The sequence below is a fragment of the Jaculus jaculus genome, chromosome 23, assembly GCF_020740685.1.
Source record: "Jaculus jaculus isolate mJacJac1 chromosome 23, mJacJac1.mat.Y.cur, whole genome shotgun sequence".
NCBI classification, from domain to species: Eukaryota; Metazoa; Chordata; class Mammalia; order Rodentia; family Dipodidae; genus Jaculus; species Jaculus jaculus.
The window spans coordinates 7,266,089-7,291,569 of record NC_059124.1 but is presented as its reverse complement, the minus strand read 5'-3'; the positions used below and the strand labels follow the sequence as shown (position 1 = coordinate 7,291,569).

General features: G+C 47.6%; 1 protein-coding gene across 2 annotated transcripts; it reads right to left on the bottom strand.

The window, feature by feature from the left end:
• Positions 1 to 3,135: 3,135 nt before the first annotated feature.
• Rad51ap1 (RAD51 associated protein 1) lies at positions 3,136 to 25,402 on the bottom strand. 2 transcript variants are annotated; one of them, XM_045139683.1, is made up of 9 exons: positions 25,301 to 25,402; positions 22,800 to 22,849; positions 20,316 to 20,454; positions 17,186 to 17,295; positions 12,862 to 12,948; positions 12,113 to 12,268; positions 11,054 to 11,218; positions 7,164 to 7,313; positions 3,136 to 4,073 (listed from the first exon to the last, which is right to left on the bottom strand). In XM_045139683.1, exons 1-9 carry the CDS (start codon positions 25,315 to 25,317, stop codon positions 3,937 to 3,939), a joined length of 1,011 nt encoding a protein of 336 aa, XP_044995618.1. In that variant the 5' UTR covers positions 25,318 to 25,402; the 3' UTR covers positions 3,136 to 3,936. The 2 variants fall into 2 exon arrangements, with proteins under 2 accessions (XP_044995618.1, XP_044995619.1); XM_045139684.1 differs by having other exon boundaries at positions 17,192 to 17,295.
• Between the last annotated feature and the right edge of the window lie 79 nt (positions 25,403 to 25,481).

Below are 25,481 nucleotides of genomic sequence, written 5' to 3'. Positions count from 1 at the left end.
AGAGAGAGAGGGAGAGAGAGAGAAGGAGAGAAGAGAGAGAGAGAAGAGAGGGAAGTCATGGACCCCTTAAGACAGCCAAGCTAACGTGCATTACTGAGGGTGAAAGGCAGAAAGAATGAGTTCCCGGCTTGTTTCTTTTGGGGCCAGGGGCTGGGTGCAGTTTCACAGTGGGCCTCAGCAGCTCCCTAGGGCCCCTCTCTCCCTTTCCCATATTCAGCTATTCAGTCTCTAGGGCTACATTCTATTAACCACATGGACCACCCCCAGGGAGTCCTGAGCGTGCAGCCGGCGGGATGGATGGAGCAACTTCGAAAAGCCCCTTCCCACACCACGCACCCACCCGGGCCTCTGCTGTCCGGTTGGCATCCTCTCCGTCCACCTGCCTCCCCCCTAGGAGCTGACCCCAGCTGGCTCAGGGTTCGGGCCCCCCAGCCGCTCCCACCTCTCAGGCCCTTACTTTGTCTGGGGCGTGGGTAGTAAGTGGGAAGGGTTGCTTCGGGGGGGGGCTCTGGCCACCTCTGCCTCCCTCCGCCGGGACTTTGGGTGGCAGGTGGGCCCGGGGCAGAAAGGGCCACACCCTCCTTCCGTTGCTGTAGAAACCACTCAGGCCCTTTTTGTGACTCCGAGCTGAATAGGCTTAGGTCAAGTCCTAAACCACATTTTCTTTTAAATAGACCAGTGTGATGTCTTGCAGAACAGAAATGTGATCAAGGTCTTTGAAGGTAAACTGTGACCTAAGGCCAGAAAGTGTCTTTTTTTTAATTTTTAAAAAAATATTTTATTTTTATTTGTAGTGAGGGAAAGAGAGAGAATGGGTGTGCCAGGCCATCCAGCCACTGCAAACAAACTCCAGATGCATGTGCCACCTTGTGCATCTGGCTTACATGGGTCCTGGAGAATTGAACCTGCGTCCATAGGCTTTGCAGGCAAGTGCCTTAACCTCTAAGCCATCCCTCCAGCATCGTTTGTTTTTTAAGGCAGGGTCTTCTCACTCTAGACAAGGCTAGCCTGGAACTCATGGTGATCCTACCTCACCATATCACAGCAGCCTAAAGAACACATCTTTTTCCTCTTTGCTTTCCCTCCTCCCAACTCTGTAATAGGTGAGAAAGGAAGTGAGTGAAATTCCATGATATAGAGATTAAGGAGGGTTGAGCAGAGCAGAAAGGTTATTTTTTTCTCTTAAAATAAAAAAAAACATGATTTTTTAAAAAAAAGTATGAGGGGGCTGGAGAGATGGCTTAACGGTTATGGCGCTGGCTGGAAAGCCAAAGGACCCAGGTTCGATTCCCCGGCAACCACAGATGCACAAGGTGGCGCATGCATCTGCAGTTCGTTTGTAGTGGCTGGAGGCCCGGGGTGCCCATTCTCTACCTGCTTCTTTCCCTCAAGTAAGTATGCAGTACAGGTATGTGGCTCAGATTTATGTACCCGTCAGATGAACGTATTGGGGGCACTTGGTCTGCATGTAAAGGAACCGTGATCGGGATGCTGCAGTTTATCCCGGAGGGATCTGGAGCACGGAGAAGCCACCATCCAAACGGGTGAAGCAGGAGAATGCTGACAAGCGAGCTAGAGTCCGTCTTCCGCAGGGCCTGGGCCGAGGGCAAGCTTGATGCCACTGGTACCAGCATTGTGTGATGGGGCACAGGTCCACGGTGCCATGACAGGGTTGAAGCCCAGCCAGGGGCCAGCTGTGAAGGAGCTTGTGAACTAGAAACCAAGGGTGCATGTGTGTATGAGTGTGTGCCAGCTGTGAAGGAACTTGTGAATTAGAGACCAAGGGTGTGTGCGTGTGCATGCACGTGTCTCAAGAGGGCAATTCACGCTCTGCGACAACACAGAGGTGATCAGGAGGCGGCGATGGCTCGGGCAGGAGTGCAGATGAGCTGCAGGAATGATGTATCATGGGGCAGATGACCCGCGGCTCTGGGAAACTCCACGGAACTAAGCTTGGTGGCTGGAGATGAGGCAAGGGAAGGAACGGTGGCTGACTGATCACTCCAGGAAGGCAGGCCCCAGCGCGGACTCCGAGACTCGCACCAGTTCGCCCCGTGGACTAGGCAGTGGCTCTGGTGTCTCAAGCAGGATGTTGACCAAAGATCCTGCCTTGGTGGTCACTACCACAGAAGTGACCACTAGGGACTGAGGGCACCTAAACTTAAAAAACAAACCAACAAAGGCAGGCTGAGTTGTGTGGGAAGAAACTATACACCTCTTGCTCTTACTGTGGGTTTAATGGAGAGCTGCCACGTTAGCCAAGGAATGCAGTGTCTTAGTCAATCAGGTGTGGGCCGGGGGCTGCGAGGTGAGCGAGGAGAACCTCACTCACACTTGGCTCGGCAGCGGATAACGAACGCCCGCAGCCAGGCCAGTTTCAGCCCACGGGGAGGGCATTCTCACACGGAAACCATGACCGTGAGCCACAGGAAAAGCCACACCAGGAAGCTCGGCGCCACGTGATCAGCCAGGCATACTGCGTGCGCAATCCCAGCACTGGCACGCTGGGGCAGGGGCAGGGGCACCTTGGGCTCAACAACAGGCTGGCTGTGCAGTGAGAGCCGGCTTCGAAAACCAAAGGCAGCCGGGCATGGTGGCGCACGCCTTTGATCCCAGCACTAGGGAGGCAGAGGTAGGAGGATCACCAAGAGTTCGAGGCCACCCTGAGACTACAGAGTGATTTCCAGGTCAGCCTGAGCTACCCTACCTCGAAAAAGAAAAACAAAAAACAACAACAGCAACAAAACCCAAAGGCAAAAAAATTACATTATTAAAAAAAAATTTTTTTTTCAAGGTAAGGTTTCACTTTAGCCCAGACAGAGCTGGAATTCACAGTGATCCTACCTCTGTCTCTCAAGTGCTGGGATTAAAAGCATGTAACACTACACCCAGCAAAAATGGGCTTTTTAAAAAGTAGCTGGGCAGGGTAGGTAAACTGGGATATCACAATGTATACTGGGAAAGAAAAAGATGTACAGCAGCAACAGACAGTCATCATTCAAAATTAGGTATTTTCATATTGATATAGATGTCCTTTAGTGTCAGAGATACTGAGTTAGGTATAACACGTTTTAATGGTTAACATTGTTTAAAAAAAAAATCTACCAAGAGAAGGTTGACAAGTCTCACCATAAATATAAAATGCTTATTTTTTATTCACAGCAAATTCAAATATAAGCTTCCTAAAAAGCCATATTATCTAATTACATAATGGGTTGACACTCAGTGGCCAGTCTTTAATGCATGGGACTAATTTAAAGCATTTAAGAACCATCCTCCCTTGCTTGTGTTTATCTGATAGGCTAATTTTTTTTTTTTTTTTGGTAGAACTCTCAGTTTAGAAAGAAATGTAAACAATGAGAGACGAGTAGACAGATACATGGTATCAAATAAAACATTTTAAAGCTCTTTCAATTTTATTACAAATGTTAGCAATGAAAAGTTCGTTTGCTGCACGGTAGCTGTTTCTGAGTGGGAGGCAGACATTCGCTGCGGGACAATCGTCATTTCAGCGCGCGGGGTGACGCGGGCTCACGGAGAAGGCGAGCTGGCGGGGCAGGTGCTGGTGCAGCCCAAGGCACAGGAGTGCGGCCGGGGCTCCTGGGGGAAACGGGGGGGACGGTCGCCTGGCCAGACTCAAGGGAAGGACCGAGGAGCACTCAGCCAGGAAGGGCACCTTGTGACTAGAGAGGAGCACGTGGAGGCCCGTGCCCACGACACGTAGGCAAACACAATCTGCCCTTCAGAAGGAACCCCGGGAGAAAGCAACGCGCAGACAAACACGCTTTTCCCGGACCGGAGTCACAGACGGGAGAGAGGGCGTCTCTGATGCGTCCGGGGCTCCCTCTCCCCTGACGTTAGTGCTCCTCGACCTCAGACGCAAACCGGAGAGAGACGCGTCGGGCACACGGGGTTTTCCCGGCAGTCCTTTCAACGCTACCACACTTGGCTACTGGTGGCATTTGGGTGCAAGGGCTTCACGCGTGCCAACCGAGACAAGCCCAGGCGGAGGCTGTGACTCGGGGACCTGGCAGCCGCTCCGGGCAGTGGACCGCCGCTGCTTCCCGATGGGGCTGTAAGGAAACACAGGGTGGCATGCTGGCGTTACTTAATGAAGACTGCCTCGCGGGACGGCCGCAGCCAAGAAGCTAAGCTGCGCGTCGGTCTCCTTTCCGAGCCTGCCGGGCGCTACACGAGATCAAAACCACGACCAGCGCGGGGGCCGGGGCCGGCTCAGTTGGCGGGGTGTCTGGTCCCAAGAGCCACAGAGAACTGACAGGGGTGCGGCTTGCTCCTGTCATCCCGGCACTGGAAGGCGGACACAGGGAGATCTCAACTCAATGACCTGCTGGTCTAACCCAACTGGTGAGCTCTAAGCCAAGTGGAGACCTTGTGGCACAAAGACGTGGATGGCATGCCTGAGGAGCAGTGCCAGAGGCTGTTCTTTGGTCTACACACACACACGTGCGCATGCACGCGCGCGCGCGCGCGCGCACACACACACACACACACACACACACACACACACACACACAGCACAACACTGAAGAGCAGAAATAATAAATACAAACTGAATATCCTTAATCTGAAAATCCAAACTCCAAAAATTTTCCATGTCTAAACTACTTCTGGGATTTTGGTTAAAGGATATTCAACCTGCACTGCTTATTTTCAAACATCTCAAGAAGCCAGGGTTATGAATCCAAACTTTAGCCAGGAAAGACAAAATAGGAAAGAGCAACTAAGCAACAGGCATCAAGAAATGTACACAATTCTCATTCCCCCCCCCCCAACACTTCCTTTATTTATGAGAAAGAGGTATGTGCAGAGAATGGGTGTGCCAGGATCTCTAGCCACTGCAAACGAACTCCAGATGCATGTGCCACCTTGTACATCTGGCTTACGTGGGACCTGAGAAATGGAACCTGGGACTTTTGGCTTTGCAGGCAAATGCCTTAACCACTAAGCAATCTCTCTAGCCCTTAAGTCCTTTTTCTAAAATATATATATATTTGACAGAGATAGAGAGAAAGTTAAGTGTGTGTGCATGGGCATGCCAGGGCCCCCAGCTTCTGCAGACGAACTCCAGACACGTGCACCACATTGTGCACCTGCCTTTATGTGGGTCCTGAAGAGTCAAGCCTGTGCTGCAGGCTTTGCAAGCGAGCGCCTTTAACCGCTGAGCCATTTCTCCAGCCCTTAAGTCTTTATTTAAAAGGAAAAAAAATGTGTGTGTGTGTGTGTGTGTGTGTGTGTGTTTTATGTAGCCAAACACGGTATTTACTTGAGGAGGACCCTGAACCCCTGATTTTCCCGAGTCCACGTCCAAAGAACGGGACAGGTGCATGCTATCACACTTGACAAAAAAAAAAAAAAAAAATCTTATAATTTAAAACTCAGGCCAGGTGTGTTGGCGCACGCTTTTAATCCCAGCACTCGGGAGGCAGAGGTAGGAGGATCACTGTGAGTTTGAGGCCACCCTGAGACTACATAGTGAATTCCAGGTCAGCCTGAGCCAGGGTGAGACCCTACCTCGAAAAACAAAACAAAACAAAACAACACTCAGAAATGACTTTAGAGATCATATTGGTTCCTGGTAGTTCCAGTGACAGGAATGCTCAGACGAGCTAAGGAGCCATGGCGTCTCACCGCGGAAGCCTGACTTCGTGGAAACCCAGTTATCGTTCAGTGACTGGCGAGGGCGATCGCGAGAGGCGGCTCGGGGGGTAAGCAGGCTTGCTGCGCACGCACGAGACCGCGGGTCTAACCCCAGCTCGGCGTAGGGCGGAGGGCGGAGGAGCACTGGGCTCCCTGGTCAGCCAGTCTGATTCCAAAACAGGGAGCTCTCATTTCCATGACTCTGTTTCACGGAAGTAAGGCAAAAAAGGGACAGAGGTCATGGGATACCTTCCTGTGGCCTTGGTCACCAGAGTGAACGTATACACACACACACACACACACACACACACACACACACACACACACACACACACAGGCAAAAAAGTGACAGAGGTCATGGGATACCTTCCTGTGGCCTTGGTCACCAGAGTGAACGTACACACACACACACACACACAAAGGCAAAAAAGTGACAGAGGTCATGGGATACCTTCCTATGGCCTTGGTCACCAAAGTAAACGTACACACACACACACACAGAGGCAAAAAAGTGACAAAGGTCATGGGATAGCTTCCTGTGGCCTTGGTCACCAAAGTAAACGTACACACACACATAAGTAAACCTCAGTAGGTTTGGGAGTACAGAAAAGAGAAACATACCAGATGGGAACTTAAATAGTGGACACACACACACACACACACACACACGTATGTTCATTTTACGGAAGCCTAGAGTTAACGCATTTGGACAAAAACGGGCTCTGGATTAGTTGGAAAGGCAACAGTGGCTCAGGCCTGGATTAGGTTTTTAGTAATATTCAGAAAACAAAGTCAAAAAATTTTATTTTTTTTGTTTCTCAAGGTAGGGTCTCACTCTAGCCCAGGCTGATTGGGATTCACTATGGAGTCTCAGGGTGGCCTCAAGCTCTCATGGCGATCCTCCTACCTCTGCCTCCCAAGTACTGGGATTAAAGGTGTGCGCCACCGCGCCTGCAAAGTCACATTTTTAAGAGCCAGACACCGAGCTTGCTAGGGCGTTTGTTAAATGCTGAAATTCTCATACGTGCAAGGGCCCGAGACTGTGGAGGTCAGCCCGTCCTGAACCAAAGACTGAGTGCCAGGAAGACAAAGAATTATGTATACTATCGCAACTTTATTATAGCGATAAAAAATTATGTATACTACTGCAACTTTATTATAGCGATAAAAAATTATGTACACCCTCCATGCCTAATAATGAGATGGTAAAATGACACATAAATGCAACTAAAAGATTATGAAATAATATGGAAACAATTCATATGACATTTGTAATTAACAAAAAAAAACCTACCAAGAGAGACTGATTGAGTGGGGGAAGGGGCATAATGGGGAGTGGAGCTGCAAAGGGGAACGTGGGGATGAGGAGAGGGAACAACCATGGTTTATTGTCTATAATCATGGAAGTTGTCAATTAAAAAAAACCAAAACTTAAAAGAAAAAAATCTACCAATGGTCATTTCTAAGCCCCTGTCCCCAATAGTTACCAAAACAAACTCTCATACCTGGAGGGACCCATTTAGGTCTTCTGCTTTCAGTTGAAGGACTGCACATTTTTGCTGGTTTCCTGGTGGCCTCAGGAGAGAGAGAAATCGCCTCGGGCGAGGTCCGAGACTCTGACTTGGCGGCAGCTGGAGCTGGGTCTACTGAGGTCACTGATTTGAAAAATATACATAAGAAAACACTTGTTACATAAGATAGCAGTCAAATCTAAAATGTATGTGTAAAAATTACAGTCTCAAAACCTGACAAAACCTGAAGTGAGATTACAAATTTGAAGCAGTCCTTGCAGTCTACATTTACTTGGCAGGGGTGGTGGTACGCTCCTGTAATCCCAGCACTTGAGGAGGCCAAGGCCGGTAGGGGTATGGCGAGTTCAAAGCCAGCATGGACAATGAAGTGAGACGCTGCCTTAAAAGACCAAAAAAGCGAGCCACGTATGGTGGCCTTTAATCCCAGCACTCGGAAGGCAGAGGTAGGAGGATCACCATGAGCTTGAGGCCACCCTGAGATTACATAATGAATTCCAGGTCAACTGGGGCTAGAGTGAGACCCTACCAAAAAAAAAAAAAAAAAAAAAAAAAAAAAAAAAGATCGTAAGACCCTATTGCTGAAGACTCCATACATTTGGGCTGCAAGACCACTGAAAAATCCTGCTGGATCTGGGCTGAAAACCTCCTCCATGTAGACCAGGTGACAGAAAGCTGGAAGAAGTCATTCTGCATGCAGTTCGATGGGAGAAAGAGAAATCACCAGTGAAGATACTCAACAGTGGACACTGCAAGCCTTGTATTTGGCCAGCCAGGCCAAATGAGCCAATGGGTGCAATAGTGGCACATCTGTTATGGGGGAAACCAACTGCCCTCTAATTAGACTGGAGGCCCTCTCCATGGGAGGGAATACATGCCTGATACTGAAAATTTTAAACAGGGGTAGTCATGAGCCCTAGGGTTGTTAACATCTGCTGTTGTCTGGCTAAATGTATACACTATGCTTATCAAACTGCCCAGTAAGCACTTCAGTTAATGTTCACACCCTTATATTAATGCTACTTTCACTTCTGGTAGAGAATCTTCTCTTTTCGGATGGCAGTGACCTTGGGATGACTCAGAAGGCATCATGGTGATGGAAATGACCACAGTGCTCAGTACTGCAATATCTCTATCACACCTTCCAAGGCTCAGGGTCTAATATGGAAGAGGTGGCAGAAAGAATGTAAGAGCCAAAGGAAGGGCAGGACTCCCTACAACATGCTCCCTCCAGACACAAAATGGCCTGGATAGCCATGGCCTCACAGTGCCTGACACTACCTGCATAAGACCATCATAAGAGGAGGAAAAGATCATGACATCAAAATTAAAAGAGAGACTGACTGAGATGGGGAGGGGGTATGATGAAGAGTGGAGTTTCAAAGGGGTGAGGGGAGGGAGGGTATTACCATGGGGTATTTTTTATAACCATGGAAGTTGTTAATTAAAAAAATAGAAGGGCTGGAGAGATGGCTTAGCGGTTAAGCGCTTGCCTGTGAAGCCTAAGGACCCCGGTTCGAGGCTTGGTTCCCCAGGTCCCACGTTAGCCAGATGCACAAGGGGGCGCACGCGTCTGGAGTTCGTTTGCAGAGGCTGGAAGCCCTGGCGCGCCCATTCTCTCTCTCTCCCTCTATCTGTCTTTCTCTGTGTCTGTCGCTCTCAAATAAATAAATAAAAATTAAAAAAAAATAGGAAAATAAATTTAAAAAAAAAGAAAGAAAAAAAGACTAAAAATCACTGAAAACTACAGGACTGTGATGTCAATGAACACTTCTGTGTCTGGATATCCTGTGTCACACACCACCTTTCACCCGTCACTACGCAGGGATCACTGCCACTGCCATAGAAGAAAACAGCTAATTGACTTTCCTGTACTTCACAGCTAGGGTCTAAGCTGCAATTAGAAACCAGGCTGACTCCATAGTCCTGCTCATATTCACTGTTGCAACACACACACACACACACACACACACACACACACACACACACACACGCACACACGATGTCAGTCTACTGTGTGGCAGGCTCATAGATTCTGCTCCCAGGAGTTTATGGTGCTGTGACTGGACTCTGGTGGAAAGGACAGCAAAGTAAGAGTTCAGTGCAGTGTGCTAAGAGAAATGCCACCCTCGAGGAATGCCCAGTAGGGAGCTGGAATCCTGGATATGCACATCGGAGTTACAGGGAGGTGTCTCGCTCTGGCTCAGGCTGACCGGGAATTCACCATGTCGTCTCAGGGTGGTCTTGAACTCATGGCAATCCTCCTACCTCTGCTTCCCGAGTGCTGGGATTAAAGGCGTGTGCCACCATGCCCGGCTATCAGTGATTTTTGCACTTTCAATTTTACATGCTAATCTCTCTTGTAAAGGAACTCCAAAACATACAGAAAAGACTTTAAGTGGTATATTCCAACGTGAAAATTAAAATTTTCTTTTTCATTTCTGCTGTCTTGGGTGAAGCATCTACAAAAAAAATTTTATATTACCAGCTTGTCATAGGCAGAACTGCCCCTCAAAGACAGCCACACCTTCACCTTCAGAACAGGTGAACATGTCACCTCATTTATCAAGGGACTTTGTCAAGCTAGTTTTGATCCTGAGAGAATGAGTGTGTCTTGAGTATGTGGATGGGCCCAGTGCAGTCACCAGAGTCCTTCTATGTCAAAGAGACAGGGTGGAGAGAAAGAGACCAGCGTGAGACGGGAGCAGGCCACAAGGCAAGTCGCACGGGCGGCGTGGGCTCTCCCTGGAGGCTCTATAAGGCAGCTTGGCTCTGCGGGCAGCTTAGCTTTAGGCACTTTGGGACTTGTTGCTTCAGAACCGAAATCAGATGGATCCTTTGAGGCCAGAGTTCATGGTAGTTTGTTGTAATAGCATTAGGAAACCAATATTCAACTTATAAAGTACTTATATTTAAATATTTATATATTTTATATATAAGTTGAATATAAAGTTGAATCTGTGGTCCAGTATGGTGGCATAGACCCACCATCCGAACACTTGTGAGGCCAAGGCTGGAAGGCTATGAATTCAAGAGAAGCCTGGGCTACTGGCTGAGACCATCTCAAAAAAAAAAAAAAAAAAAAAAAAAAATTAGCCGGGCGTGGTGGCGCGCACCTTTAATCCCAACACTGGGAGGCAGAGGTAAGAGGATCGCCATGAGTTCGAGGCCACCCTGAGAGTACATAGTAAATTCCAAGTCAGTCTGGGCCAGAGAGAGACCCTACCTCCAAAAACAAAACAAAACAAAACAAAAAAACAAACAAAAGCTAAAAGTCTATGGTGTAGAAACCAGATGAATTTATCAATTTAGAAAACATTCCACTTACTTAAGACTCAGGAAGCTTCCATTTAACTATTCAGATATCTTGAACCTAGAGTTTCACCTCTGAATGGACTAGTCTGCGATTAAATTTCAGCCCCTCACTTTCGAGGTATATGCTTTCCAGTATATATTTAGTTTTGCTTTTTCGAGGTAGGGTCTCACTCTAGCCCAGGTGAGCCTGGAATTCACTATGGAGTCTCAGGGTGGCCTTGAACTCACAGCAATCCTCCTACCTCTGCCTCCCGAGTGCTGGGATTAAAGGCGTGCGCCACCACACCAGCTCCGGGGTATATTTAGACTCTGACCCTCAGCCTTCGGGCAGAAGCGCGGGCTTCTAACGGAGTTCGCAGCGGATGGCTGTGAGCCAGCCAGGGCTGAAACGTGGCCAGTGTTCACACAGCTACTGGGCTCAGCATTCTCCGCCCAGTCCCTTTAATGTTTCAACAGAAATGAACTTCAGAAAGCTGCTAAGGACGACGGAAGTGAAGCCCAAGAACAGAGAACCGCCAACAGGTCAGGGAAGGGTTTCGCACCGGGCTTACCTGCCGCGTCTCGCCTGTGTTTCGATTTCTTCTCCTCCTTCCCTGCTGCGGATCTCGCCTTCGCTTCCTTCTTCTTCGTTTCTTTGGCTTCACTTTTTCTCACAGAGTAGAGTTCATCATCACCTTCACTCTCCTCAGAGTCGGCGTTTTGCTCGGAGACTTCATCTAGAACAGATGACACTTGTCTGGTCCTTACAGGGAAACTTTTGTGCCCCAACTCGATCGGTAACTTTTGCACTATAAAACCCACGCCCACGATTGCGTGCACGCTAACCAGGCACTAAGCCACTGAGTGGGACTCAAAGCTGTCTCTTGTTTTCTGAGATGGCTGTGGGGCCCAGACAGGCCTTGAACTCGTGATCCTCCTGCCTCTGAGGCATAGTACTTGATCTGAGGGACATATTTATTCCCTTTAAGGTTCAATGCATTACAATGCTTGAAGATCGTCATATTTTTCTTTGCCATAATTTCTGAATGAGTTTAAGAACAATTACGACAGTAAAAGGCTTTAAAGCCAGCGTGACGCACGCCTTTAATCCCAGCACGCGGGACGCAGAGGTAGGAGGATCGCCGTGAGTTTGAGGCCACCCTGAGACTCCATAGTGAATTCGGGGTCAGCCTGGGGTAGAGTGAGATCCTACCTTGAAACCCCTCTCCCCCCCAAAAAAATAAAAGGCTTCATATCAGTTCTAACTCGATATAGTTTCCTGAGTTCCTATTAGTTATGGAAATCAAGTAACTGCCTCTTAGAGTAGAGCGAGATGCTCTACAACAGTGCCAGCCTCAGCTCCCACGTTCTTCTGGGCAAGCCTCACTGCACCCGGTAGGCACCCCTGCCCACACTACTGCTGTGCCCTGCCATCAGTCAGAAATGTGATTTCATCCCTCTAGTTTGTCCAAATGTGATGTTTTCCTAGCTGTGGCTTAAAGGTTACCTCCTAGACATTTTCTTCAAATGCCATAGCTGAATTTAACTTTTCCGTGTGTTCCTCACGTTTACACACTTTAAAGGTTGACCACGGTGCTTTGCACACGGGCTGGTCTCCAGGACTTTCTCACCAGCTGCAGCGCGGGGCTCAGAGTCGCCGGCGCTGTCGCCACCGCGGCCGTCCGCCAGCACCTTCCCCTGGCCGGCCTGGGCTTTAGCTGCAGCGTGCCTTTTCCCTCGAGGCCCACGTGCGTCCTCCTCTTCCTGCTGCTCCTCAGTGACCTCGTCTGCGTCGTCAGGAGCAGAAAAAGTAATCACCCACGAGTGCTCTGAGCAGAGACGACGGCCCCTCTGGCTTTCCCTCGCCCAGGTTCGTTCCAGCCTTGCTCCTAATAAAAGACTGCGCAGCGTGGCTGGGTCCCACGGTTAACGGACCCTGGTTTAGATAAGTCCAACCCCCAAACGGAGAACACCTTTGCCAACCAACATTCCACATGGCACTGGAGGGAAGTATCAAGTGTCCAGTTAACTGTCATGGACTGGGAGCCACGGGCAGTCCTCACGGTCCAGCAGTCAGGGAGAACAAGACTAAAGCGTGAAGAAACAGAGGCCGGGACGTAAGGAAGCACTTGCTGTATATTGCTACAGGAACGGAAGGGAGTTACAAAAATAGCACTGAGCCGGGCGTGGTGGCGCACGACTTCAATGCCAGCAGAGGTAGGAGGAGCTCCATGAGTTCGAGGCCACCCTGAGGCTACAGAGTGAAGTCCAGGTCAACCTGGGCTAGAGTGAGACCCTACCTTGAAAAACCAAACCAAAAAAAAAAAAAAAAAAAGAAAAAAGAAAAATATAGCACTGAAAAATGATTATTATTACTTACCTAAACAATTACTGGCCACACTGCAATTAGAGATGCGAAGACACTTGGGCGTTACTTCCACTTTACTGTGGTCTTGACTGGCAGTGCCTGAACAAGGAATAAGGAAGAAAATTTAGGTGCATCCCAATCGAGCTGCCTCTAGAAATAGGGAGGCTGGTGATGATAACATTCACATCCCGACCAATAATCCCAAACCCACATTACCCCCGTGGTTTTATCTAGAGAAGATGGCAAACAGGTAGGTTCAAAGCTTGAATCTACCATGTAAGCTAGCTTATCTTCTCTAAGACTCAACTTCGTCGTCGGTAATGTGCACATGAAAATAATGCCTTACAGGATTACGGGGATTAAGGGTCGATATCAAGCAGAAATGGCTTATTACGCTGCCAAGTGCAAGGAAGCAGTCAATAAAACTGACTATCACTTCCAGTTGGACAAGTTCATGCTTCCACGAACATGAGCATTCTCCCGTGACTGCGAATGTGACGTGACCAAGGGCATCACCAGCAACCAGAAACGGGGAGGGAGGAGGGAAGGGGGGGGGGTTTAAGGACGGTGCAGGGTGAGAGATCATTTTGTTCTCAGCCAGTCTCATGGAGCCCAGGTTGGCACTGAACTTGAACTTTCGATCCTCCGGCCTCCACATCCTGAGTGCTAGAAACTAAGGCAGGTGCCACCATGCACGGCTCCTGCAGCGCTGGGAGGTCCAATGCAGCACTCCATGCATGTTTGGTTAAGTATTTGACCAACTGAGCCACATCCCCAGCCCTTAAGAGACCTTTAAGTCACGACATCTGTATCACTAAATCTCATTGTTAAAAAGTGGGTTACTCAGCAAGAGACGACATTCTGTCAGCCTCAGTTATGTAGAAGAGTTAAATTTTATTTTCTCAATATGAGACATAATACATTAACAATGTTATTTTGTAACTTTCATTTTTGGTCTTTTGAGGTAGGGTCTCACTCTGGTCCAGGCTGACCTGGAATTCACTCTGTAGTCTCAGGGTGGCCTTGCACTCATGGTGATCCTCCTACCTCTGCCTCCCAAGTGCTGGGATTAAAGGCGTGCACCACCTCGCCCGGCTATTTTGTAACTTTTTGTACTGACTAATAAAGTTTCACTAGTCAAGACTGCTTAGTTTTAGGAATACTAATTTAAAAAGCATCCAAACAAAAGCTTTACAAGATCACTATATGCTTGCACAGTGGCAAAAAAAAAAAAAAGACGTCAAAGCCGGGTGTGGTGGTGCACGCCTTTAATCCCAACACTCAGGAAGCAGAGGCAGAAGGATCATCATGAGTTCAAGGCCACCCTGAGACTACAGAGTAAATTCTGGGTCAGCTGTGCTAGAGTAAGACCCTACCTCGAACAAAAAAAGAAAGTCTTCAGAGCTTGCTAACCAAATTAGTACCTTGAACCTTCATAGACCACTGGGCCAGGGGCATAGCTCTGCGGTTCAAGGCTTTTGCTTGCTGACCCGCAATTCCCCGGCACCCATGTACAGACAGTTGCAACAGCAAGAGCCATAGTGTGCTCATGCATACACATAAATAAATTAAATAAAATAAATTATCGAGCTGGAGAGATGGCTTAGTGGTTAAGGTGTTTGCTTGCAAAGCCAGAGGACCCAGGTTTAATTCCCCAGGGCCCAGATTAGCCACATGCACAAGGGGATCCAAGCGTCTGAAGTTTGTTTGTAGTGGCTGGAGGCCATGGTACACCTGATCTCTCTCTGTCTGTCTATCTTCTATCTCTCTCACTGCCTGCTTGCAAATAAAAAAATTAAAATTAAAAAAAATTATAAACCAAAAAGAAAAATAAATTATCATCATTAGGTTGTGTTCAAGTTCCCTGGATTTAGAGGAAAAGTACATTGTTAGGACTATAGAGGTCACTCGGTCAGAAGATGAGATTTGCGCTGGATAGCAGGGTAGAAGCATCTCCCCAGGCTCCCTTTGTATGTCAAGCAGAGTTATGTTTTTGTGGCACTGAGCTGAATAAAAGAACTGAATCCAATGGTACCCTAAGTAAAATTGGTCTTCTTAAAGGTCAAATTAGGGCTGGAGAGAGGGCTCAGCCAATGAGGCACTTGCCTTCCAAGACTCATGACCTGGGTTTGATTCCCTAGTACCCGTGTAAAGCCAGATGCACAAAGTGGCGCGTGCATCAGAAGCTCCTCTGTAGGGCTACAGGCTCTAGTGTGCCCATTTTCCTTTTATCTCTCCCTGCCTGCAGAGAAATCATTGTTTAAAAAAATTTTTGCTGCTGTTGTTCATTTTTATTTATTTATTTGAGAGTGAGAGAGAAAGAGGCAGACAGAGAGAGAGAGAGAGAGAGAGAGAGAGAGAGAGAGAGAGAGAGAGAATGGGTACGCCAGGGCCTCCACCCATTGCAAATGAACTCCAGACGCGTGCGCCTCCTTGTGCATCTGGCTAACGTGGGTCCTGGAGAATCGAGCCTCGAACCAGGGTCCTTAGGTTTCACAGGCAAGCGCTTAACCGATAAGCCATTTCTCCAGCGCAATAATTTTTTTAAAATGAAGTTCAAATTGTATTCTTCCCTCTGTGAAGGCCCACCAAAAACATGGGACCTAGAGAATCGAACCCGGGATCCTTTGGCTTTGCTGGCAAGTGCCTTAACCGCTAAGCCATCTCTCCAGCCCCCTTTAACTTTTTTTTTTTTTTTTTTTTTTTGGTTTTTCGAGATAGGGTCTCACTCTGGTCCAAGCTGACCTGGAATTAACTCTGTCATCTCAGGGTGGCCTTGAACTCATGGCAACCCTCCTACCTCTGCCTCCCGAGTGCTGGGACGCCCAGCTCCCTTAACTTTTTTTGAGACAGGGTCTCACTGTGTGGTCCAGACTGGCCTTGAATTCATGGTGCATCTCCTGTTTTAAGTCTTGTCAGGGCTGGGGTTAGAGGCACGAGCCACCATGGCCAGTGTGAAGTATTTCACTCTTGCTTATATTTGAAGGGAGCTTTTCAGTGAGACGAGTGTTAAACGGATATGCCTAAAGCTGATTTAAAGTGTTGCAAAGAATTCAGGTGGCAAGTTTGGCATCCCTTGTGAGAGTGAGGATTTTGTGCTTATAAATGTCTATGAGTCTTTTTTTTATTTTTATTTCACCCTATTTATTTATTTATTTATTTATTGAGATAGGGTCTCACTCTAGCCCAGGCTGACCTGGAATTCTCTATGTAGTCTGAGGGTGGACTTGAATCAAGGCGATCCTCGTATCTTGGCCTCCCCAGTGCTGGGGTTCAAGGGATGTGCCACCACGCCCGGCTGAACATCATGAAAAACAGTAAGGTTTTAAAGATAAATACAGGCACTTTGCCCCCTCACCTCCCTCATGGTGGTCACCCCCTGCGCCCCCTTCCTTCTCGTAACCTAATAACGTCTCTCTACATCCTTTCCCCTGGTGTATGGATTTTAACTCTTTAAATCGGTAACACAAGAATCCGGGCTTTCCTAAATTTATTGGCACACTGGTGCACTACCAAGGAACTCCAAACTTCCCATTTCACACTGGTGCACATGCTAAGAAACTCAGTTTTTTTTTTTTTCCTTTTCTTGGCTACAACTTCCTTCATCTTGGGAATCGGCCACTTTGTGTTTCCTCTGCCGGCCTGCTTATCAGATTCTACTTCCCAATCTAGTCTAAGAGAAGCCCACATTCCACCCGGGACTGCTGTGCTGGGTCTCAGGGCTCTCTTTCCATCTGTGATCACAGACCACTGCTACGAGCCGAGGTCAGCACAAACCAAGATAATCTGGGAAGTGGGGAGAAGGACGTTTTGAATGGCCCCCCATCTTCCTTTGCTCTCCCGAGGGGGCGAGGCCGGCAGTCATGCGTAGCAAGGCTGAACCCCTAAGCTGAGCAGGTGGGCTGGGCGGCAGTATGGGACCTCAGTCGAGGGGCTGTCCTAGACCTGAGCCAGGGCTCCAGCCTCCATATGGGTCGCAGGGTGGGTTGTACCCCTTCTTGCCTCCCTCATGGTAGGAGCTGCCCGTACTTCCTCCTCTTTCCTGCTCTTAATCTAATAAAGTCTCTCTAAACCTTTAATACATAAGTAAATAAAAGATAAATATAGGGCTGGTGGTATGACTCAGTGGATAAATGTGCTTGCTTGCAAAGCTTGACAGCCCAGGTTCAATCCCCCGGTCCCCATGTAAAGCCAGGTACAAAAAGTAGCACGTGCATTTGGAGTTCATTTGCACTGGCAAGAGGCACTGGTCCACACGTTCTCTATTTTTCTCTTTCTAACTGAAATAAAGAAAGATATTTTTAAAGATGCTGAGGAATACATAGAAAATAGTTACTTTTATCTTGAGACTGCTGCGCATGGTGGGCGTCTGTCGAGAGCTCTTTCACCGACAAGGCCAGCGCAACCTCCAGGCCTCTCTGGAAGACCTTGTCATCTAAAGCCGCCCTGAAACAGACACGTGAAGAGCAACGAGGCTTAACAATTCCGCTAAAGCACTGACACCATTAAACTCAACTCAAAGATAAAGCTTCAGATTTTCCCTATTAATAACTTAGTGGCTGACTTCGCAAAATTGTTCTTACAATCACCATTTAACTGGTTTTTGATGGTGAGAATCCCAAAATGTCACATGGTCATGGTCCAGGTGCATAGCACACGTGGGCAGCAGCAGCCTCAGCCCATGTGGGTTGTCCTTTAACTGTGCCACCTCTCCTTACCGTCAGTTCTGCCCAAAAAGCTCAGGCTCGTCCTGAGTCACACTTCCGAGCATCCCCTCACTTGGAGACCTCTCTTGCATCACCCTCTCTCTTTGGCAGATAACAAAAGATAGCTCTCATATTAAATTTAATTTTACAAGTATGTGTTAGATGTTAAAAAGGATTTTCTCCTAAGGGTTGCACACAAAGTACTGCACGAGGTAGAATACTAAAAGTCTGCGAGGTGACGAGGAAGGAGGCTGTGGAGGTTTGGTTCAGGTGTCCCCCATCAACTTTAGGGGTTCTGAATACCAGGTTCCCAGCTGATGGAAATTTGGGAATTAACGCCTCCTGGAGGTGGAGTATTATTGGGGGCGGGCTTATGAGTGTTACAACCAGGGTCCCCTTGCCAGTGTTTGGCCCACTCTCCTGTTGCTGTGGCCCACCTGGTGACGTCCACCCTCTGTTCATGCCGTCATTTTCCCCTGCCACCGTGGAGCTTCCCCTCGAGCCTGTAACCCAAAATAAGCCTTTTTTTCCTACAAGCTGCTCTTGGTTGGGTGATTTCTGCCAGCAATGTGAACGTGACTGCAACAGTGGGAAATAAGACAGTAACCATCTATAAAAGGCATATTGTGGTAAGACTCCTAATCCAGTTGATCTCAAGTGCTAATATTTATATCAGGAAGGAAAATCAGTCAGGTAAGGCAAAGTCATATACATAAAGGAGGAAGCACTGAAATATACCTTAAGTAATATTTTTTTTCAGTAAGTGACACTATGGTTCAAATACCATAAAATTCATTCTTTTTTATGTATCACTAGCTTTTAATATTTTTAGAGGTCTTTTTTTTTTTTTTTTTTTTTTTTGGTCTGTGGCAGGGTCTCATGTATCCCAGGCCTGCCTCAAACTTGCTGTGGGCAAGGATCACCCTGGATGTCTGTCACCAACCTCTGCCCCTCAACTAGTGGACTCCAGGCATCTGTCACAGCACTTGCTGTTGTGAGATGCTGGAGATGGAACCCAGGGCTTCCGGCACGCCAGGCGCACACTCTGCAAACTGAGCTTCACCTCTAGCCCATTTTCTTCAGAGCATAAAATGCTTTGAAAAAAACAAAAAAGAACACAAAACATTGAGTTCCTCCACGAATGATAATTTTCCACAGAGGAACGTGTAGTAGTAAAATGTAATGCAGTCCATCCTGTCCCCTCCATAGGACAAATCTCGGGTTTCCTAAGAGTTCCCTCCTTCCCCTTTTCCTCTCTTGGTATCAAACAATGGAATGATATTCCTGGACACACTGTCTATGGCATTATAGGACCTTCTCACGGCTACAAAAACTACAACAAAATAAACAGAAAATACCTTTTCTCTATAGAAAAAAAAAGTGAATGGCTTAAAGGTACTCAATTTGTCCTTACCTTTTAAAACAATTTGAAGTTATTTGTTCACTCACTTAGTATGTATGTGTGTGCGAGTACATGTGTGCATGCCATGGCACGTGTGTGTGTAAGTCAAAGGACAGCATTCAGGTCAGTTCCCACCTTCCACTTCGTGGGGTCTCTTATTCAAGTGCACCTTCCGGGAAATTCTCCTGACTCTACTTCTCACCCCTCCCCCTTCCACTGAACGCCTCCTTTCCAGCTAGTCCCCCTTCTACTTGGATGTCTTTAAAACAACAACAACGTTGGGCTGGGGAAATGGCTTAATGGTTAAGGCGTTTGCCTGAGAAGCCTAAGGACCCCAGTTCGATTCCCCAGGACCTACATCAGCCAGATGGACAAGGGGGTGCATGCATCTGGAGTTCGTCTGCAGTGGCTGGAGGACCTGGTGCGCCCATTCTCTCTTTCTCTCTCTCTCTCTTAAACAATAAATTATTTTTTTTAAAAAATTTTTATTTATTTGAGAGCGACAGACACAGAGAGAAAGACAGATAGAGGGAGAGAGAATGGGCGCGCCAGGGCTTCCAACCTCTGCAAACGAACTCCAGACGCGTGCGCCCCCTTGTGCATCTGGCTAACGTGGGACCTGGGGAACCGAGCCTCGAACCGGGGTCCATAGGCTTCACAGGTGAGCGCTTAACCGCTAAGCCATCTCTCCAGCCCAAATTATTTTTTTTAAAAAGGATATTTGTAAATTTATTTATTGGTGAGGACAGGAAGAGAGAACGAGAGACAGGAAAAGATAGAGAAAGAGAAAGACTCAGTGTGCCAGGGCCTCTTGGCGCTGCAAACACACCCCAGACACATGCTTTGTTTTGTGCGTCTGGTTTTATGTGGGTCCTGGGCCGTCAGGCTTTGTAACACGAGCCTTTAACAGCACAGACATCTTCCAGCCCCTATGTCTTTTTTCTTTTTCTGCTTCCCTCCACCACACATGACAGAATGTTGATGGGCCTGATGTGCGTGGCCCGTGCAGGTAATGACAGGCGCTGTGAGGTGGTGAGCTCAACAGCTCCATCACAACTGAAAGACAGCGTGGCCAAGCCCTCCTCCCCATCCTCTGGCTCCTGCCTTCTTCCTCCTCCTCTTCCACAGTCAATTTTGTTTTTAAACCAGAAGGTCTTCATAAGCCCCCCAGAGTGAGTGAGTAAGCATGTATGCATGCATGTGTTAATAGTATGTCCCACTTCTCCCATGTTACTACAAAGAGAACCTACAGTAATCAAGCAGAACCTCTTTTTTCAAATTCTAATGCGAAGTGTTGAAACGGTGTCTCTCACACGATCCAAGATCATAGCCTACGCTTACTGGGTCTTCTCTCTCACCTTTTCTTAGGTGTTTTCTCTGGGAGGACGACTTCTTTCTGGAGATTCTTTGGGCTAGGTTTTGGTTTCTCCTGCTTTAACTCCTTTGATACTGTTTTGGACTTCTTGTTCAAAGGCACAGTTGCAGAAATAAAATCATCTATTTTTGTGTAAATTAAAAAGAAGTAAAATTATTTTCTCAACTAGAATTCTTAACAATATGATCACATTTAGTCAGTTTAAAACTCAATGCTACAGTAAAGGAGGGATTCAGTAGAGGGAGGATAAGGGAAAGGGAAAAGAGAGGGTGGTGGGAGGGGATTATGATCACAGTGTATTGTACGTATGTATGGATTTTGTCAAAAAGTTAAAATATGGCTGGGCGTGGTGGCGAACGCCTGTAATCTCAGCACTCGGGAGGCAGAGGCAGGAGGATCGCCATGAGTTCTAGGCCACCCTGAGACTACATAGTGAATTGCAGGTCAGCCTGGGCTACAGTGAGATCCTGCCTCAAAAAAAAAAACAAAAAACAAAAAACTTAAAAATATGAAAATAAAAATCAATGCTGTCTTTCTCTTTATTTTCGTTCCTCTATCTCAACTCCTCTTTTTATCGACATGTGCTGGGTGTGGTGGGTTACATCTATAATCTCAGCGCTCAGGAGGCTGAGGTAGGAGGTTCACTGTGAGTTTGAAGCCAACCTGGGGTTCGGAGTGCCAAGTCAGCCACAAAACAACAACAATGCTAATTTATGAAAAATCAACTCACTACAAAACATTACAAAGGCAAATAAAGGGGGCATATAAGATAAATGTCAAAGAAAATTTATGATGAATCTTTTTAAAAATTTCCTAGAATTTTGTCACAGAGAAGCAGAAGGCCGCTGGGGAGACGGCTCAGCGGTTAAAGGCACTTGCTTGCAAAGCCTTATGCACTGGTGTCAAACCGGACACACAATGTGGTACATGTAAGTGGAATTTGTTTGCACAGCAAGAGGTTCTAGACGACTATTCTCTCTTCCTAATAAGTAAAAGAATAAATAAGTAGCCGGGCGTGGTGGCACACGCCTTTAATCCCAGCACTCGGGAGGCAGAGGTAGGAGGATCGCCATGAGTTCGAGGCCACCCTGAGATGACAGAGTTAATTCCAGGTCAGCCTGAACCAGAGTGAGACCCTACCCCAAGAAACAAAAAACAAAAACAAACAAAAAAAAGAATAAGTAAAACAATTTGTTTTTAATTTTTATTTATTTATTTATTTATTTATTTGAGAGCGACAGAGACAGAGAGAAAGACAGATAGAGGGAGAGAGAGAGAATGGGCGCGCCAGGGCTTCCAGCCTCTGCAAACGAACTCCAGACGCGTGCGCCCCCTTGTGCATCTGGCTAACGTGGGACCTGGGGAACCGAGCCTCGAACCGGGGTCCTTAGGCTTCACAGGCAAGCGCTTAACTGCTAAGCCATCTCTCCAGCCCAAGTAAAACAATTTTATTTTACGTTGAAGTAGTATTTTTTGAAACAGGGTCTTGTATTCCTGGCTGATTTTGAATTTGCTATCTGTTTGAGGGTGACCATGAACTTCTAACCCTCCTGCCTCTATCTCCAAATGCTAGGATTACGGGAGTGCACCACCATACCTGTTTCATGCAGCGCGAGAGAGGGACCCCATGGCTTAGCGCATGGCAGGCAAGGATGCTACCAACTGAGTTGACATACAAGTCCTGAAAATGATTTTCAACTAAACTTCACAAGGTGGCCAAGTACACTGTGTATTCCTGCACCTCAGGCAAGCAAAGTAGAGGAGGAAGCATCCAGGGGAGCAGGGAGCAGAAGTAGCTCCCATTACTTAGCAGCAGCACTTCCTGGGCCCATTACCACAGTGGTCCTCCCAAGATCCAGTCAAGGCTCTCATTACCGCAGTGGTACTCCCAATATCCTGTCAAGGATATCATTACCACGTTGTATAACTTTTAGAACTTCACCAAAGGAAGAAGGTCACTGTGGGGTAAGTTTTAAATTTATATAGCCCCGCCCCACTTCCTATTCCCTCTCTATTTATTTAGTACAGATACAAAGTGAGCAGCTGTTCTCATTTCTGCCGCCATACCAAGTTCTCTGGGAACTGTGTCACCTTAAAAATGTAAGCCAAAATAAACCCTTCTTGCTTCTTATCAGGTATTTGGTCACAAGAAAAGTCACAAATATGTAATACTATCCAGTATCTAGAAGACAGCTGACAGTTTACAAGCATCTGAAGACACACCAATAACGGTGATGGAAAGTCACAAGTTATATTCTATACTATTGCAGACATACGCTTAAGAAGGCAAAAGAGCCAAGCATGGTGGTGCATGCCTTTAATCTTAACACTTGAGAGGCAGAGGAGGGAGGATCACTGTTGAGTTCAAGGCCACATTGAGGCTGCATAGTGAATTCCAGGTCAGCCTGGGCTAGAGTGAGACCCTACCTTGAAAAAAAAAAAAAAGCAAAAAGAAAGCAGTACTTACCATCACTACTTGAATCCTCAAATTGTGAGTAATTGACTGGTTTTTGCTTTCTATGATCAAAACAAGAAAATTTTCATTAATGCAAAGGTCAACTTTCATTCTTTTTAAGTTTTTTTTTCTTGTTGTTCATTTAAAAAATTTATTTATTTGAGGACAGAGAGAAAGAGGCAGAGAGAGACAAGAGAATGGGCGTGCCAGGGCCTCCAGCTACTGCAAATGAACTCCAGATGCATGCAACCCCTTGTGCATCTGGCTAACGTGGGTCCTGGGGAATCGAGCCTCGAACCGGGGTCCTTAGGCTTCCCAGGCAAGTGCTTAACCGCTAAGCCATCTCTCCAGCCCTCAACTTTCATTCTTTACAATGACTGATAGACTTGAATAGAGACTGGGGAGATGACTCAGAGGGCAAAGTGCCGGCCCTGAAAGCAAGAGGACGTTAGGTCTGGTCTCCAGCATGCATCCTGTGGAAGCCGGATGTGGTGGTCTGTTAACATAATCCCAGTGCTGGAAAGGTGGGGACAGTAGGATCCTTAGGGCTTGCTGGCTGGCTCGTCTAGCTGAAGTGGTAAATTGTGAATTCCTGTCTCAAATAACAAGGGGGAAAGCGCCAAGGATGAGATTCAGCATTGATCCCCGGCCTCCACATGTATAAACACGTCCCCCACATAAAAAAAAATGCACGGACACATACACGCATTATGCATGCATACATGTACAAAAAAGAAAAAGAATCTTGAGTAAAGGAAAATGTATTTGGAGCCTCTTAAAAATACAACCTAAGTTTAGTGGCTGCTGGGCATTTATACATCCTATTGTATTTGTTCTCTCGTTTTATTATAAACTGTCTTAGAAAAATCCCTCCACAGTACCAATTTTTTTTTTCTTCAAATAACAGTTTCTTTTTTAATGGAATAGACACTTAAAACCGGTGGCTGTTTCTGCCATGTGAAATGAATCTTTGTACTACCAAAAGTAGGCATTAGAAGAAAATGGTACTCAAAGTGTAGTTTTTTTTGTTTTTTTTTTTTACTTTTCCTCTCCTCTAGCTGCTAAATGTAACATCTTCTACTTTTCTTTCCTGTCTTTTACCAAATGTCCACTCAGGAATAACCCAGGTTACAAGTTGGCTGTTCCTTCAAATACTAACAAGAGTTCTGTGAAAAGGAGGCCTTATCAGTTCTGGCACTGGCCCCTTTATCTGACCTAATCCTCAGTTCTCCTCATGCCTCTTAATGCTACAGATTCAGTCTGTTCCTCAAACAAGGTCAAGGTTAGGCCCTTGGCTTCTATTCCATGCTCCTGGAGTGCCTCATTTTTTTAAATTTTTTTTCGAGGTAAGGTCTCACTCTAGCACAGGCTGACCTGGAATTCACTATGGAGTCTTAAGACCGGCCTTGAACTCACAACCATCCTACCTCTGCCACCCGAGTGCTGGGATTCAATGCGTGTGCCACCATGCCTGGCCTTGTTTCTTCTCTTACCTAGCTAGTTTCTTTTCACCCTGTTTAGGGTAAGGTTTCTCTCCTTCCCATTATTTCACATGGGGAGGTTTATGTGCAGTCTCCAGCTTCATGTTCATGACTGAACCTCAGGAGTCGCACATCCTAGGCAACTGACATATCATTAGGCTGCAAATATCCCTCAGTAATATTCACCAACTTTACTACATGAATGGCTGGATCCCCCTAGCTGTCAAATGTGTTTACGCAGAGGTGTGCTTTCCACTGGTAAAGTGGGAGACAGAAGACGTGGACGCACAGGACAGGTTTCAGTACTTAAGATCCGTGGAACTCAGGTTAAGTGGGCCTTGATGCCTAGCTTGGAACCCACAAAATTGGAGAGTTCCTGCTCTTTGTGTATCAAGGGACTACAGGTAAGTGAAGGCATAAGAGTGGGCGCTTGTTGAAATGCTAGGGTGGTGGTTTGATGCAGGTGTCCCCCATCAACTTGGGTGTTCTGAAGGCGACGTCCCCAGCTGATGGGGAATTTGGCAATTAATGCCTCTGCGAGGGAGTGTATTGCGGGGCGTGGGCTGATGGGTGTTATAGCCAGTTTCCCCTTGCCAGTGTGTGGCACACTGTCCTGTCGCTGTTGTCCACTTGATGCTGGCCAGGGGGGGGTGATGTCCACCCTCTGCTCACGCCATCGTTTTCCCCTGCCATCGTGGAGCCCGTAGGCCAAAAACAGCCCTCTTCTTTTTTACACCCCGCTCTCCCACAAGCTGCTCTTGGTCGGGTGGTTTCTGCCAGCAATGCAAGCCTGACTGCAACAGCTAGCGTGCAAGGCGGTGTCCGCGGAACGGGGTGGGCCCGAGGGCAGCAGCTGCAGAGGCAGAGGCAGGACGCCAAGGACGCTTGGGCACCTCGGGGTGCCGCTCACCCGGGACTCCCGCGGCAACTGTGCACGCCCGAGGCCGAGTGTGACGGCTGTCGTCCGCTCCCCGGCGTCCTCCGGGCCCCTCATCCATCCCTGCCCTCGCGGCGCGGCCGGGACCGACTCACCTCATCGAGCGCACCATGGTCCCCGACGCACTGGGGCGCGCAGAGCCCACGGCAGCTCGGGCCGTTTGAATTCCCGCTCAAAACCGGACGTCGCGCTCCTCCCGCCAGTCCCCCACCCTCGCCCCGCCCCTTACTCACGCGCATTGTCCAATCAGCGCCAGTCAGCCCCGCGGGCCGCGCA